The 15074-nt window shown below is 27.0% G+C and overlaps 3 protein-coding genes across 8 annotated transcripts; 1 reads left to right on the top strand and 2 right to left on the bottom strand.

Annotated features, from left to right (window-relative positions):
* The first annotated feature begins 130 nt into the window (after nucleotides 1–130).
* LOC100866695 (uncharacterized) lies at nucleotides 131–6980 on the top strand. 4 transcript variants are annotated; one of them, XM_086912026.1, is made up of 13 exons: nucleotides 131–261; nucleotides 1721–2385; nucleotides 3225–3414; nucleotides 3583–3935; nucleotides 4526–4725; nucleotides 4824–4851; nucleotides 4951–5091; nucleotides 5304–5533; nucleotides 5704–5815; nucleotides 5922–5987; nucleotides 6135–6241; nucleotides 6328–6558; nucleotides 6719–6980. In XM_086912026.1, exons 2-13 carry the CDS (start codon nucleotides 1804–1806, stop codon nucleotides 6849–6851), a joined length of 2373 nt encoding a protein of 790 aa, XP_086768152.1. In that variant the 5' UTR covers nucleotides 131–261; nucleotides 1721–1803; the 3' UTR covers nucleotides 6852–6980. The 4 variants fall into 4 exon arrangements, with proteins under 4 accessions (XP_086768152.1, XP_086768155.1, XP_086768151.1 ...); XM_086912029.1 differs by having other exon boundaries at nucleotides 133–261; nucleotides 1667–2385; XM_086912025.1 differs by lacking the exon at nucleotides 131–261 and having other exon boundaries at nucleotides 1734–2385; nucleotides 6331–6558.
* Nucleotides 6973–10326, bottom strand: wda (will decrease acetylation). Its single transcript, XM_003695491.4, has 10 exons — nucleotides 9801–10326; nucleotides 9542–9699; nucleotides 9088–9427; nucleotides 8750–8982; nucleotides 8456–8638; nucleotides 8194–8346; nucleotides 7939–8086; nucleotides 7633–7801; nucleotides 7254–7437; nucleotides 6973–7148 (listed from the first exon to the last, which is right to left on the bottom strand). The coding sequence occupies exons 1-10, from the start codon at nucleotides 9867–9869 to the stop codon at nucleotides 7016–7018; spliced, it is 1770 nt and encodes a 589-aa protein (XP_003695539.2). The 5' UTR covers nucleotides 9870–10326; the 3' UTR covers nucleotides 6973–7015.
* An 879-nt stretch (nucleotides 10327–11205) lies between these two features.
* Nucleotides 11206–14834, bottom strand: LOC100866575 (uncharacterized). Of its 3 annotated transcripts, XM_086912033.1 has the most exons (12): nucleotides 14410–14834; nucleotides 14122–14254; nucleotides 13799–13974; nucleotides 13499–13683; nucleotides 13290–13419; nucleotides 13028–13072; nucleotides 12821–12932; nucleotides 12518–12660; nucleotides 12296–12433; nucleotides 11869–12164; nucleotides 11701–11808; nucleotides 11206–11497 (listed from the first exon to the last, which is right to left on the bottom strand). In XM_086912033.1, the coding sequence occupies exons 1-12, from the start codon at nucleotides 14491–14493 to the stop codon at nucleotides 11479–11481; spliced, it is 1569 nt and encodes a 522-aa protein (XP_086768159.1). In that variant the 5' UTR covers nucleotides 14494–14834; the 3' UTR covers nucleotides 11206–11478. The 3 variants fall into 3 exon arrangements, with proteins under 3 accessions (XP_086768159.1, XP_086768161.1, XP_086768160.1); XM_086912035.1 differs by lacking the exon at nucleotides 14122–14254 and having other exon boundaries at nucleotides 14410–14702; XM_086912034.1 differs by lacking the exon at nucleotides 11206–11497 and having other exon boundaries at nucleotides 11697–11808.
* Between the last annotated feature and the right edge of the window lie 240 nt (nucleotides 14835–15074).

Here is a 15074-nt window from a genome sequence, read left to right as displayed (position 1 = left end):
TCGCATTCAGTCTGCTTGCGGCGTTCGTGCCAGTCGTATTCCTTCAGTTACTTGTTTCCAATCTTTACCACGCTATTTTCCATCCCATGAAATTTGTTTCATCACCGATATATATTATATGAGAATGAAGGAAGCGAAGCCCGCGAAACGCCATCACTTCCGCCACGATTTTTCTGAATGAGGGGGCACGAGCCGATGCGTTGACCAACGACTCACGATTCTCGAACTCGCGTAAAAAAAAAAAAAAAACTGCGCTACTGGGTAAGAGAAAATTTATTCCTTAACATCGATCCTTACGTCACGTTAATTCTTCTTAGATGCTTCTTTATTCATCCGCGGTTCGAAGGCGAATCAGATTTCAAACGAGCGTCACGGTGATCCCCCCACGGTGATTCGTTGTGAGTAACGCAGTGAAAGTTACGCAAAATCTAGTTTAATCGATTCGTTGAAATGGAATAGATAAATTAACATATATCTCGAGGCAGGGAAGGGGTAAACACATACGTATCTCAGTTTCGCTTCTTTAAAAACTTGGCGAGAATAATATATATAGATATATATATATATAGTCGAGAACGTAGCGATATAAGACTGATTCTAGCTAGCTCATGAAATCTTGTTAAAAATATCTAATATTATTACATGTAATTGGATTTTCATTATAATATCAAGGTCAAGGTGAATCAACATCTCGCGACATACGATGAAAAAAAAATAATAACTACATTGTTATAATTGCATCGGAAAAATAAATAAATAAATATTATCGCGATCATAGAGCGATTCGACACGATTAAAAAAAAGAAAAAAAAAAATGTTCGATCTTTCGGATAATAAGTAATGTTTATCAACTGTGTTTATATCCGTGAGAATTTCCGGGAAGATCTCGCACGAGTTACATCCGACTCGCTTGTTAACTTGCTTTCGACAAAATATGACGATGTTGGATTGGTTAACAGGCGAACAAGTATACGGATCATTATGCATCGCACGCGTACAACCGCGGACGAATATTTGTGATTGCAATTAAGACTCGTTTGTCTATACACGATGAATACACGAGTAGTTATACGCGCATACGTCTTAATGAGTTAGCGCGTAGAAGCATATGTGGATGTTTAACGTGCCGATTTAACGTTTATTCATCCAGTAGCAAGGCCACAGGCCAATTTATCGCTTCAATGATATGATCGCCGCGCTAAATTGGGTAAATCGGTGACGGTTCTAATTAACGAACGGATCTAATAATATATGCAAACTGTTTATCTCGAGTAGGAGGAGGAGGAGGAGGAGAAGGAGGATGTTATCGCGGGTGGTAAAACCGCGCGGATCGGTACACTCTCATCCCCGTTTAATTACTAAAACTGGTGCTGGTTTATTTGACGCGCGGATCGCTACGCTCTTTCCTCATTGGCATTGATACAGTTCTCTCTATTACGTAATAATCTGCTTAGCAGCGCGCGGTTAACCGTGTTACAACTTTCCGTGGGTGTTTTTCGCCAAGTTGAGGTCGTGGTTGAGGATCGAGCGTTCGTTCCACGATCGACGTTCCCATCGTCTTGGATCGTTTTCGCGTCGTGTCCCCTCCCCTCGCGTCCGAAAATTTAAACTCGGAGAGAAAAATTATTATTCCAATTGTTCATCTCTTTCTCTTCGATTTGAATAGGTGTGAAAGGTGAGACGAAAAGAAGTATAAATAAGTGTGTATCGTTTCTCTTAGCGAATTTCAACGAGTTGAAAATAAAGAGAGAGAGAGAGAGAGAGAGAGAAAAAAGAAAGAAAAAAAGAAAGGAGAATCGAGAAATGGATGAATGGACGAGTGGGGATGGTGAGAGGGAAGATCGATCGGCGGGAATAAACACGGGGCAGAAACAAGGGGCCACGTGCTTGAAGATGGCGACGTCGAACGAGGGATGCAACTTGTCGTCAAGAATACCGAAACGAAAATTGTCCGTGTTTTATCGATCGTTCGACGTGATCGCGCAGATCGATCAAGAGAAGGAAAAGGAGACGCTCGATTTTAGACGGACTTCGAGCAGCCCGTCCGTTCGTATCGATGGTATTCAAGAGGATAACGATTCGAACGATAACGATGAAGGTGATCAACAAACGAGTTTGCACAAAAGGGAATTGGTAACTTATCGTTCGTTGATCGAGAGTGGCAAGTTTTTGAGCAGTTCATCGCCGGATCGTCTTAGCGAAAAGCCATCCTCGAATAACGGCCAAGCTTCGAAAGTTGGTTCGTTATCTGGAAAGGCGGTCGAGTTGTCTCGAGTTGGAGAGGATACGAGGAGGATCGTGGATAATTATTCCACGATTACCGAGACTTCGATCGGGAAACATTATAAGTTGAATAATAATGGGAATTATTCGGTCGAGTTGAAAGTAAGCCGATATATACAGAACGGTCGCACGCTTATATCGTTCAATCAATTAACTCTTAACGGCCCTTGCTTCTGTTTTCCTTGGCTCGATATTTCAGCCCCCTCCGTTTCATCTGTTTTCGCGAAACGGAAATCTTTCATACGAGCCGAATGTATTTTCGTAGAAATTCGATCGATCATACTGCATCAAAAATATTTTTGTTAGGAATAATCTGAATGCGGCGAAGAACGAATTCGGTGATATTTCATTTCACGGAAATGAAATTTTCCACCGGGATGAGTTTCGAGAATTAGAGAAATCTGTAGTGAATTTGATTCTCGAGAAAGAGGTATAATTTTTTCAACACATTCGCCGAAAATAAATTTATTCGGGGAATATTAATATTTTGCTCTCTTGTAATATGCATATAAATTTTATTTCATCTTTTGATATTATCGCACGATATTTATACTTAATTTAATATCAGTAATTTGTAATAATTTGGAAAATACGTACGATAAAGAGTTTTGCAGATTCATGTGTTGAAAAAAATATATATTATCGCATCGATTAGATTTATTCAAAAAGTTTACGATCCCGCACGAGAGAACAAGTTTAAAAAAAAATTAAAAAATTGCTCTCGTTCGTTTCTCGATCGATCAAAAAGCGAAATAAGAGGAAGAAAACCTTGGCCTGATTTCAATCGTCATCCTGAATACCACAGGAGAACTATCCATTACAGTGACACTCGGTTTATCAGGCATCCAACACACTGTCTAAACTTAGAGCTGAAACGCTGGACCGTTAAGAGTTAAAAATAATCATCTCCTTACTTTTAACGATCGTTGTCTTTCGATTAGGTCGCCGATGAAAATGTCGCGATTAATTCCCACCAGACCGATTCATCAACCGATCCGACCAACACCGTCCGATCGTTCGCGGAGAAAAAAATTGGAAACGGCGAGACGAACGACTCGACCAATGGGACAATCGATTTCCATCGTGGAAATTCAGTGCATGCCACACGTTCAATTTGTTCCCGTGCCACCGGTAAATCCATCGTACAATTTGAATCGAATTAAAAGATAAAAAAAAAAAGAAAGAGAGAGAGAAAGAAAAAAAAGAAGAGGGGGGAAAAAAGAAAGAGAGAAAGAAAAAAGAGACTAAAAATACAATAAAATGTATATTGTTAAAGATCTATTCCTTTTTGATTCGCAGATCTGGTTAAGATCAAAGATTCGGAATATCCCCGCTCGTTTGTGAACGCATCGAGTGCCGGTCGCCTCGGGAAATATACATCAGTCGATGCCGAAATGTCGAGTCACGAGGATAGCTCGATCGGTTCCGATAGCGAGGATGATTTGATTGAACGGAGTATGCACGCTGCGTTATGTTCGAGGGACGAAGGGAAAATCGAGAGGCGGCGATCGAAAAGTGACAGTCCGTTGTCGCAACCCTTGTCGTTGTTTTGCTCGATGACTGAACCATCGCGGAAACTTTCGAGAGAAATCGACGAGCACGAGGAAAGCGAGGATCCTGAGGAATTTCGTTCGAAACGAGAGGAGCGACAAGTTGGTAATCATTTTAACATGTCGTTTATTTTTTTTTTTTTTTAAACTTCTCGCGAAAACGTATTAAACGATATTCCCAATTGTTTTTCTGAACGTATATTAAACGTATATTAAACGTATATTAAACGTATATTAAACGCGTTGTATTCGTGTCATCAAAATAATTTATCGCGAGATAATCATTTCACCGAATTTGGAATAATCTCAGAATAAAAAAGAAGGGAAGAAAATTGTAACAAACGCGTTATCTTCCAGATATCCGAAATATTACGTATGTTGAATCGTTGCTACTATATCACATGATCGCATTACATCTGGCGATCTATTCCGTTCGATAGGAAAAATAATATTTGCTCTGGAAGCATTGCGAATGGGCAAACGTTAGACGGTATACTTATATCTTTGGGAAATTCGAAATAAAGCGTCCGGATGCTTCTGATGATACTCCCTTTCAGTTCTGATCGCGTAATGAAATATTTTTATATAATAGAGAAATGAAAAATGTTAAAAACCATGTCCGTTTAAAATACGGAAAAATATTATTCGAATCTATACATACGTATATCATCATTTGATATTGTTCGTCCCAGAGATTTTTTGCCACGAGAAGGTCTTTGTCGGAAAGTGACTGCGAACGATACCATCGTGTAAAATTGTGCCGTTGCAAATACGTGAAAGAGGAAGAATCGTTGGATGAAAGGATGCAATTTCTAGCTTTTCCTAGTTTTAACGACATCAGGCTACAAATCATTGGATTATCGTGCTCGAAAGATATAGATAACGTGTACAGGTACAATTCAAACAATATCATTTTTTTTGAATTTATTATTACATATGAATTTTCAATAATCTCGATTAATCTCTTTTTTTTTCCGTTCCTTGTTTCAGAGAAAATTTACCGGAGAAAGAGCTCGAGGTTAACAAATTATCGAATATATAATTTTATATAATATAAATTTATAAATGTAAATCTATATTTTTTGCATATAAATATTGATCCGTTTCTTAATTACAGCGCAAATATATTGCGTTTTCAATAGGACTTGGTTCCGACAGAATTACCTTACATCGAAGAATGGTCTTATCGCTGCGTCAACGAGATCAGTCGGAACGAAATTTTATGAATGAAATACAAAGAATGCAAGAAGATATAAAAGTAACTATAACATCTTTTATCTCTTTTCAATCCTTAATCTTTTGTAGATTTTTTCTAAATATCACGTTAAAAATATCAATATTTTTCTTAGGGAATTAAATTTATTTTTCATTATGTAAAAAATTTATAAACAATTTTTAAAAGAACATAATCTGATATAATAATAAATTATTTATTATTAATTTCTATAATCTATTGTTTTCTGCTAATAGGATTTATGTTCGCTTTGTACGGATCAAGAATCAATAGACAAAGTAGAAAAGGTTCGTCATCGGTTAGACATGATAGCACGGTCGGCCCATAGGATTTCTTGCGCTGCTGAAACACTGGGAGCAGTGTACCAAGAGCACAGACTCTCTAGAGCGATTTTTATAGGTGACAAGTATCTGCAATTATTACGATCCAGATGCGAAAATCTAGCAACAGATATTGAAGAAATCAAGTAAATATTTTCTTCAAAGTTTTTCTTTCTTTGAACTTTTTTTTTTATTATTATATTTTTCATGTAATAAATTAAATTAAATTTTTTTTTTAAAGAAAAATAATTATTTTTAATGATGTTAGAAAAATAATAATTCTTATGTACGATTTACTTTAAAAATTATTTTCTAGACAAATATTGTTGAAAAATAATATTATGATAGAAGAAACTTCTGGAGAGATGGGAGACGATTTACCTAAAATTCGATATAGAAATGGGTTACCTTGCAATAATCGAACAATGGTTTGTCGAAAATTAATAATATATTAAAAAAAAATATTATAGATTATAAACGTATCAACGATATACGTTCGCTATTAATTAATTTTTTTCTTAATTTTATTTGCAGATAGCTAGAAGAAGAGCTAGCATCGCTACAATTACACGACCTTTAAACTCTCAAGACGTTCTAAAGGCATTTCTCATATTATTTCTCATAATTTAATTTTAATTTTAATTAATCTCATAAATTAATTTATCTTATAATGTTATTCGAACTATCATATAAAAATATAAAAATGAATTAAAGATTTAAAAAACTTTTAATTCTTTTTATATTCAGGAAGCTCCTAGACAACGAAACTCTGTTTCCGGAAGAGTTACTTTAAGACGTCCATCATTATGCTTCGAAACGCAAAAATGGGAAAACGAAAAATTAAATCGAACAGAGTTTGTATTATTTTCTTATTCTATTGCATAATTATATAATATAATATTTGGAATAATAAAAAAAAAAAAATATTTTCATATTTCAGCAGTACAAATAGTGTTATTGAATTACGTGATATTTTTGAACACACTGAATCGCGAAGAAATTCGATTGAAGAAAATAATAATCTCTTAAGAAATGACCAAAATAGTAGTGTTTATAGCGTAAATTGTGACATCATTAATAATGTAAAAGATAGAGATCGATTAATTACGAAACAAAATTCTTTCTTGGAATTAAATGTGGCTAGAACTGTTGAAAAGCAGTTAAAATCATGGTAATTCATTTGATAAAAAAATTATATTCAGTTAAATGCAAAATAAATATATATAAAAGATATATTAATTCGTAATAAATAGCTAAAATTATAAGAAAATATAAAATGATAGAAACTTTTAAAAAACAATTTTAATATTAATTGAAAGTTTCATTTTCAGTATACGAACACATAGTGTTGAACCATTGCGAATAACGAGAAATATCGAAACGTGGAGGCCGATATTATGGTTCGCATTCATCTTCTTTCTCGGATTTTATGCAAAACAAATTATTTCAACATTTGTTACATAATACATTAAAAAATTTTGATAGTAAAACTTAGCATTTTTTTGTGTTACAATATTACAGTATTAAAAAAAAATTTATTCAGTGTAATAATTTACATAATAAAGAAAAATAATAAAAGGCGTTATTTACAAATATACGTATTTAATATTCTTCATTTTCTCAATATATTACAAATTATCCACAGTTCCAATGCACACGAGCGAATTATTTTTATTATAATAATGTAAAGAGAGAATACTCGAACAATAAGTTGAGTATATTTGTGGTGATTCCGTTTCAGGTACTAAATTTGATGAATTACTATATGAAACAATATATATAATAAAAATATAATATATAATATAATTCCATAAAATATTAAAAATATATTTTTTTTTAACTTATAGAGATATTGTTAAAAATTACCTATTAACAGTTTTAATATGATCATGCGTAGGCCATAAACGAATAGTGCCATCTAGACTTCCACTAGCAATGTATTGGCTATCAAAACTCCAATCTAAATTCATAATTGTGTCTTCGTGACCTTTAAGTTCTGTTAACAATGCATTAGTTGCTAAGTCCCAAACAAAAATGGATTTGTCATCGCCTAAAATAAATAATATATAATTTTAATTAATAAAATATAAATTTATTTAAATATATTTATATATATATAGATTAATACAAAAAAATATTTATATAATTACATATAAAATATATATAAAAGATTAAAATATATAAAAAAAATTAAATTTTATAGCTTATAAAATACTCATTATTTAATAAAAAATTAAGGTTTTACCTGCAGCTGCCAAATATTTTCCATCCGGACTAAAAGCTAAACTGTAAATTGTTGATTGTGCACCTATATATACTCTTAATAAATTTCCGTCGTCTTTATCCCATAATCTCACAGTCTTATCAGCAGATCCAGTAGCTAAATATCGAGCATTTGGATGAAATTTTACACACTGTAAAACATATATAATATATATATAATAAAATTAACATAAAAATTATCATCTTTTTTTTTACATATTTATTTTTTTTAAATTCCTGTATAATTTTATACAAAAATAAAATTTATTTGTTAATCTAAAATACATACATTTATGTCTAAAAAGTGACCAGCGAATATACGTAATGGATATATCCTATCTAAGGACCATAATTTAGCAGTTCTATCATGAGATCCTGTTGCTACATATAAATTGAATACACTAAGATCCATGCACCATATAGGATAATTATGACCACTGGAACAAATTATGTATTTTTTAATGATAATTAATAATAATAATTAATAATTAATAATAGTTATAATTTCATTTGTAAAATATTCATATAAAATTAATATAAATACCTATAAATAGCAGCACATGTATAATCATTAAGTCTCCATGCCCTCATATCTTTATCACTAGATACAGAAAGTAATATATCCGATTCTGGAATAAACCTTAAATCATGTACAATGTCTGTATGACCTCTAAGTATCACTGCCCCTCCTTGAGTTCTTAAAATATAATGAATGAATATATAATTTTAAATTTTATTTAAATTAAATATATTATAATATTTTGAAATTCAATAATATTTATGAAACTAAAATTATAGAAACTTACATTCTGTTCGATGTTTCATAAAATTGATGTAAAAATGGAATATTTGAGGCAAATGTAAAAGAAGATTCTTCGTACTTTGGCTTAATTAATACTGTTTCATTTATACCCCATAACCTAATCTCTGTAGTACTAAATCCTACTGCTAATTTATCCATATTCGGTGGAATTACACCACTACTTGCACTATAAAAATAAATATTTTATATGATTCTCAAAGATTCTTAATATTTGTTACACTAACCTCCAATAAAATTATCTTTTCATATAAATAAATTCCAATTTATATATAATTACTTTTCAACAGCATTATTTACTGCAAATATTCGTAGAGGTTGATGAGCATTATTTCGGATTAATCTTATAGCCTCTTGGAGTTCTCTCATTTCACGATCAGCTCCAGTACCCAATGGTTGTTCTATATATCCATTAATTCCTACTTCAGAACGTAAACCTGTTTCTTCACAACCTTCTGTGTCTGTTTCAGGCACATTCATTTTTTTAATTATTGTCACATGAGTATTTATTATCTATAAATAAAGCATTATATATTGTTAATAAAAATTTAAAAAAAATAGTTTCATTAATAATTTAATGTACTTAATGTTTGATATATTATAACTGCAATTTATTACCTGCATTAATATTATATGTCCATGTTTTGAGAGAAATTGTTGAAGGCATAAATGAGCAACATCAGACATATCTACTTTATATTTTCTAGTTCTAAATGAATTTACTAAAGGTCTTAATTCAATATCTTGTACTGAAAACACACTAGATAATTCTTCTAAAAAATCTTTCTCCGTTTCACTACTGAACTCATTTTGATGTGTTTTTAGAAATTGAATTGCTGCTTGCCTGTTACCAGCATGTAGCATCTCTAAATATAAGTGACAAAATACAGGGTATAGAAGCCCTTTTAATTCCATTTTTAATTTATCATCGAGTACAATATTTACCCACATCTTTAACCTAAAGAAAATATTTATTTTTAAAATAAAATAAACAATAATTATATATAATCACATTAATGCATTAAAATGATATATATTTAGTTATAAAAATTTTGAAAACAAAAAGATGTACCGCTGATATGCTTGATCTGCAGCAGCAACATCAATACTAATGGCACTAAAAATGATTGAATTATCTTGAGATGTGGCAGAAGCAGCAGTTGCATTCAGAGTCATTTCATCACTCGTTCTACAATATACTTGATTGTTTTTACAAAAAACGTCGCTAGTCTATAATTAATATTTAAAATAATAAGAGGTTATGTCATATTTATTAATTCTAATTTAAATTTAAATAAAACTATTGAAATAAAAATAAGAATGTAACCTGCCTGATAATGACGTCGTTTTAAATATGATTCAATTGTAGCATTAATTAATTCGCTCTTTAAACGTTTCATCTTTTTACTATACGTTGGTTATTTTCAAAAGATTGAAAAGATTCAACCATACGAAAGACATCAAGTAATTACAAATTATTTAAATATTAAATTAATTATTAAAATATTAATTATTAAAGTACATAGTTTCAACAATTACTTATAAAATCAATCGAATGCAAATAATATTTATATTTTATTAATAGCTAATAAAACAAATCTTAAGTTTAAATAGCCGCTATTAGATATATATTTTCATTGATAAAATAAATTAAAACTTGAATAAAATTTTAATTAATAACATTCGGCATGTTATTTTCATTACAATATTTTTTTTAAACTTTCATACTTTATTGAACCTTATTTATAACGTACAAATCTATAAACAAATAGTTGCCGCCCGTCAATCATTCTGAAAATATATAATCAAAAACATATCTTTTCCCTAGAAAATGATTTGTTGTTCTTTGTTATTATTGGAATTACTAGAATACATATTTCTATTTATATGCAAATATAAAATAATTAAATTTTCTATAAGTATTTTTTTTTCTCTATTTTATCATCGAATTTAAATTATTTAGAAATTATATTTATATATGAACTTTTTAAAATATTAAATAACAATTAATAATATATAGAATTATTCAATACTTCAGTAATTTTATATAGGAATTTTTTAGAAACTTATAACTAGAAATAAAGACATAGATAAGATACAAAATAGATCTACTATTTTGTATTTATTATATCATTATTATTATATGATAATCATAAATATTAGACAATAAATCAAATTAATCATTTTATATTTTTTTATGTTTTAAATGTTCTAAATTAACAATCGTGTAAGTATAAATTTTGTAAAGCAAATATAGACAAGAGCAAAAGAAAAAAGGACAGAGATAGAGTAAAAATATTGAAATTAGCGCCATCTCCAGAGTGCCGCAAATGAACACATAAAGAAAAAATTGTAAATGAAAAAAAGAGATATAGGTAAAAATTAATCTTCAACGCCATCTTTTGAATCTCAGAGATATGTTCCAAAAAAATAATTTTTATAAATACTTAAGAGATAACGTTGATCCTCAATTCTTATTTTATCTTATCTTCTTTTCAAAAAGATGAAGCTTTTAAGAAATAGCACCGAGTTAATTTTTACTTTATCTCTACTTTTACTTAATCATTTTTTCATTATTTATTGGTCTGATAACAAAAAAAAAAAAAAATAAGAGTAAATTTTGAAATATTTTATCAAAAAATGACAATATCAAAGATTCGAATGTATTTTTCGTAATCTTATAAAGCATTACTATCGCATACAATTAATTGTCTAAATAATAATTTTTATCGAATATAAGACAATAGGGATTTAATAATTTTATTGAAAGATTACAAATAAAATATTCACAAATTATTTTTATAATTCAAGATTTAGACTGCGCTCTTTATATCTTATTATAATTCATTGTTTTATTTAATTTATAATTACTTCATATATAATATAAACGATTTTTAATATATTTAAATACAAATGATTTATAAAACTCTTAATTATAATATAATAAATGCTTTATTATAAAATTTTGTTCTTTATTTGTCCTTTAATGATAGAGTTATATTTAAATAACTATTTATCCATTTTTGATCTAAAAAAATATATTATATTTTTAATATATATAATATAGTAATATGATTTTTATATATATCACTGATACATAAAAATCATTATTAAATATTAGCATTTTTAGTGCTTTTATAAGCAATATTTTTTCATTATATGTAATTTTTAAAAATATTTTTAAAAATACCATTGACAATACATTTTTAAAATCATATATTGAAAACTTACAAATTGGAACACAATAAGTTTAAATCTTGTGGTAAAACATATCGTATATGCGGAGACAAATCAATAAATGGATCAATATCATTTTCAAAATTTTCAAATTCTTTTAATCTGTAAAATATAAAGAAATAATATAAATATTTTAATTCAAATAATAACATTTATACTAACCTTACAATAAAATGTTTGGACTGATTTATTGGTGATTGTCCAATGCAATTACGTTTAGATAAGTTAAATATTGCGGGAAATACTGCGTCACGGAAATCACCAATTTTTAATAAATTATATTGTTCTGAATTATTAATAAGAGGATTTTTGTTAAAGTTTTCTGTAATTAAGGAACGTAATATTGGAGTATCTATCCAAACAACATGGCATTTATTGTGAAGCATTTTTGCAAACCAATCAAAAGCACCAATCTTAGCTACATTATTCCATTCTATTCCATTATGCCAATCATGTACCTGTAAAATATATAAAATTGTATATCTAAATAATATATATAAAATATATATTTTAAAAAAAAAGAAGATTTTTAATGATAGTAAATTATCTCTATTTAATATAATATAAATTTCAATGGAAAATAACTTACAATACATTGACAAACTTGATTAAGTGTCTCTCGAAAATCTGCTACTAATGCCATAAATGATTCAGGACCTTTATTATAAAGCAATATAATATCTCTGTTTATATTAATATCTTCCAATTTTATTTTTTCTTTACTATCCTATAAAATACTTGATATATTGTATTTATTAATTCTAATGATTTTATGATTAAAAATATTTTTATAAAAATATTTTTTTCTTACTTTATAAATATATATAATATAGATGAAGTACATAATTCCAATAATTGAAAATAAAGTTATAATAATAATTGGGAAATAAGAAAATTTATTAAAATTAATCTTGATTGGAATATTGTAAAATGTTGTATTTATATTTTGACAATCTATACACAAAATTTTTATTATATTTTATCATATATGATTAAATAAAAAAAGTGTTATGTTTAAGTATTAAATTATATTTAAATTGAAGAATATTAATTATTATATACTAAAAAAATAAAGAAAATATATAAATAAATATGACTATATTAATTTACTCACTTTTATACCAAAAACATTCATGAAGTGGTGACCATAAGGTGTTATTTTGATATCTTATATCATCACATGAACATATTGTAACACAATAGTTGGCTTTTTTAAGATTTGTTTGCTAATAAGTATCGTAATATTAAAATTATGCTTTTTGAAAATTTATTTGTTAAAGTGATAAAATTTAATTATGCAAATATCAAGAATAAAACTTACCCAAGTTATATTTAAGTTATGACGATTGTCTTCTAAATAATTATCCTATAAATCACATAACAATTTTAGTTTAATATAGTTTACTTATATTACTACATTATAAAATTATTCATTACATACATTATATAAAATTCTTATATATATTACATAAAATTTTTAATTAATTATATATTTTATATTTTTATAGAATGATTAAGCATTATATTATATTTTAGAAAATATAAAACAATAAATATTATAAATATTATAATAATTAAATTACCAAATGAAAATTCCAGTAACCACCAGGAATATCTTGATAATTAAAAGAACAAATATCATTGTACATTATACCCAACTTTATTTGAACTGGAATTATGGGTACAGGAGAGTATATATCAAAATATACCCAGCTTTTATATTTTTTTTAAAAAATTCTATTTAAAAACATTTTATATAAATCTATTTAAAATAATCATAATATAAACTTACTTGTTTGTGCTATTAAGTTCAATGTATTCATATGTACATTGCAATATTGGTTTAATGTCTGCTCTTTCATAATTAGTTTTTAAGAATTTATTATTTTTTATCATTTTTATCATTTTTATATTTTGAAAATTAAACTGAACAGAATAACATGCTGTAAATATATATGGAACAAATATTCCAGTATTCTAAAAACAATTTCTTTTTTAAATTCTTTAAAATTTTATTATTAATTTATATTATTATGTTATAACAAATAGAATTTTGTATATGTGTATTTGTGTATTAATTGTGTACTAATACCTGATATTGCTTATTTGAAATAAAACATATAATATTTCTACTATGTATTTCATTTTTATATGAATTATTGAAATTATAATTCATACATTTTTTTTCATTAATTGATTCATTTGCTAATAAAATAAGCTCATATTTACATATATTTTTTGGTGGTTTAAGTTTAATCTGTATGATACCTGTAATATATAAAATATCAATTTTAAAATATTATTGTTTTATACATATATATAAAATAAATAAAATTTATTTATACTTTATATATATAATATAAATAAATTTTATAAGTATTTAAAATTTTCTTGTGTATAATTATGTTTATTTACCAAGAGATTTAGAAATTTTATCTATTATTGAAAAATTAACATCAGTAGAAATATCTTTATTTGTACAAAATTTAATTGCAGGCAAATTTGAATAATTGATGGATGTTTTACAACTATTAGTATCACAAATATACTGTAAATAAAAAAATTTTAGATAAAATGAAATAAATACTATTTTATTTTTGAAAATTATATTGAAAAATAAAAATAATGAATATAGAAATTAAAATAATAATCAAATATAAAATTTAAATATTTAATTATTTTCTTCTTAGATCTGATACTTACATCACATTTTTTTGCATATAATAAAGATGGAATAAAAAATATAATAAGAAATATCATATAACCTTTAAATATAACTAAATACATACTTCGAAAAAATTTTATTGAAAATTTTATACAAAGTTATAATTTTATATTTGAACTATTAAATATTTCGTAAATTTTTTATATTTATTTACAAAAGTAATTATAAGTATGCTGATTAAAAAATTAACAATTATATTTTATTTTATATTCATGTTATTGTTTTCAGAATATTTAATATGGCATAATTATACATTCGATTGTACGTAACTAAAAAATATCATAAAGACAACAATCTTTAAAAATAAAGCAATCTCGCATATTTGCATACGCATACATATTTGTATATATTAATCATATTCATGCTAATACTTTTTTAAATTATTCAATTATTCAGATTCTCAATTTCTGATTTCTGCTTTAATTAGTTATTTTAATCTGTTTTTCATAGAAACAATTGAGTAAGAAAATTAATATATTCCGTGATTGTTATTATTAACAATTTAAAATTAATGATTAAATATATTTTTTTTATATTAGTTATTGGTTTTTTTTTAATTGAAATAGTTTTTCACAGAAATTAAAAAAGCATTTTAAATCTATATGTAAAAATTGTAATATATCTATTCAACAAAATAAGAGGA

Source organism: Apis florea, unplaced genomic scaffold (assembly GCF_048593485.1).
Source record: "Apis florea isolate Af1SG1 unplaced genomic scaffold, ASM4859348v1 contig_3367_pilon, whole genome shotgun sequence".
NCBI classification, from domain to species: domain Eukaryota; kingdom Metazoa; phylum Arthropoda; class Insecta; order Hymenoptera; family Apidae; genus Apis; species Apis florea.
This window is presented reverse-complemented; position numbering and strand designations above follow the sequence as displayed.

Bases quoted from the DNA above. Each gene is read 5' to 3' on its own strand.
- LOC100866695 (XM_086912026.1), top strand. From the start codon at position 1,804: ATGGATGAATGGACGAGTGGGGATGGTGAGAGGGAAGATCGATCGGCG. The intron at 2,386-3,224 runs GTAAGCCGATAT...TCTTTCGATTAG, and splicing joins ATTATTCGGTCGAGTTGAAA to GTCGCCGATGAAAATGTCGC. The intron at 4,852-4,950 runs GTTAACAAATTA...TCTTAATTACAG, and splicing joins TACCGGAGAAAGAGCTCGAG to CGCAAATATATTGCGTTTTC.
- wda (XM_003695491.4), bottom strand. From the start codon at position 9,869: ATGAAACGTTTAAAGAGCGAATTAATTAATGCTACAATTGAATCATAT. The intron at 8,983-9,087 runs GTAATAAATTGC...CTTTATTTATAG, and splicing joins GACATATAATATTAATGCAG to ATAATAAATACTCATGTGAC. The intron at 7,802-7,938 runs GTATGTATTTTA...TATGTTTTACAG, and splicing joins GTCACTTTTTAGACATAAAT to TGTGTAAAATTTCATCCAAA.
- LOC100866575 (XM_086912033.1), bottom strand. From the start codon at position 14,493: ATGTATTTAGTTATATTTAAAGGTTATATGATATTTCTTATTATATTT. The intron at 12,661-12,820 runs GTGAGTAAATTA...TTTTGTGTATAG, and splicing joins TGAATGTTTTTGGTATAAAA to ATTGTCAAAATATAAATACA. The intron at 12,434-12,517 runs GTAAGAAAAAAA...AGTATTTTATAG, and splicing joins ATATTATATATATTTATAAA to GATAGTAAAGAAAAAATAAA.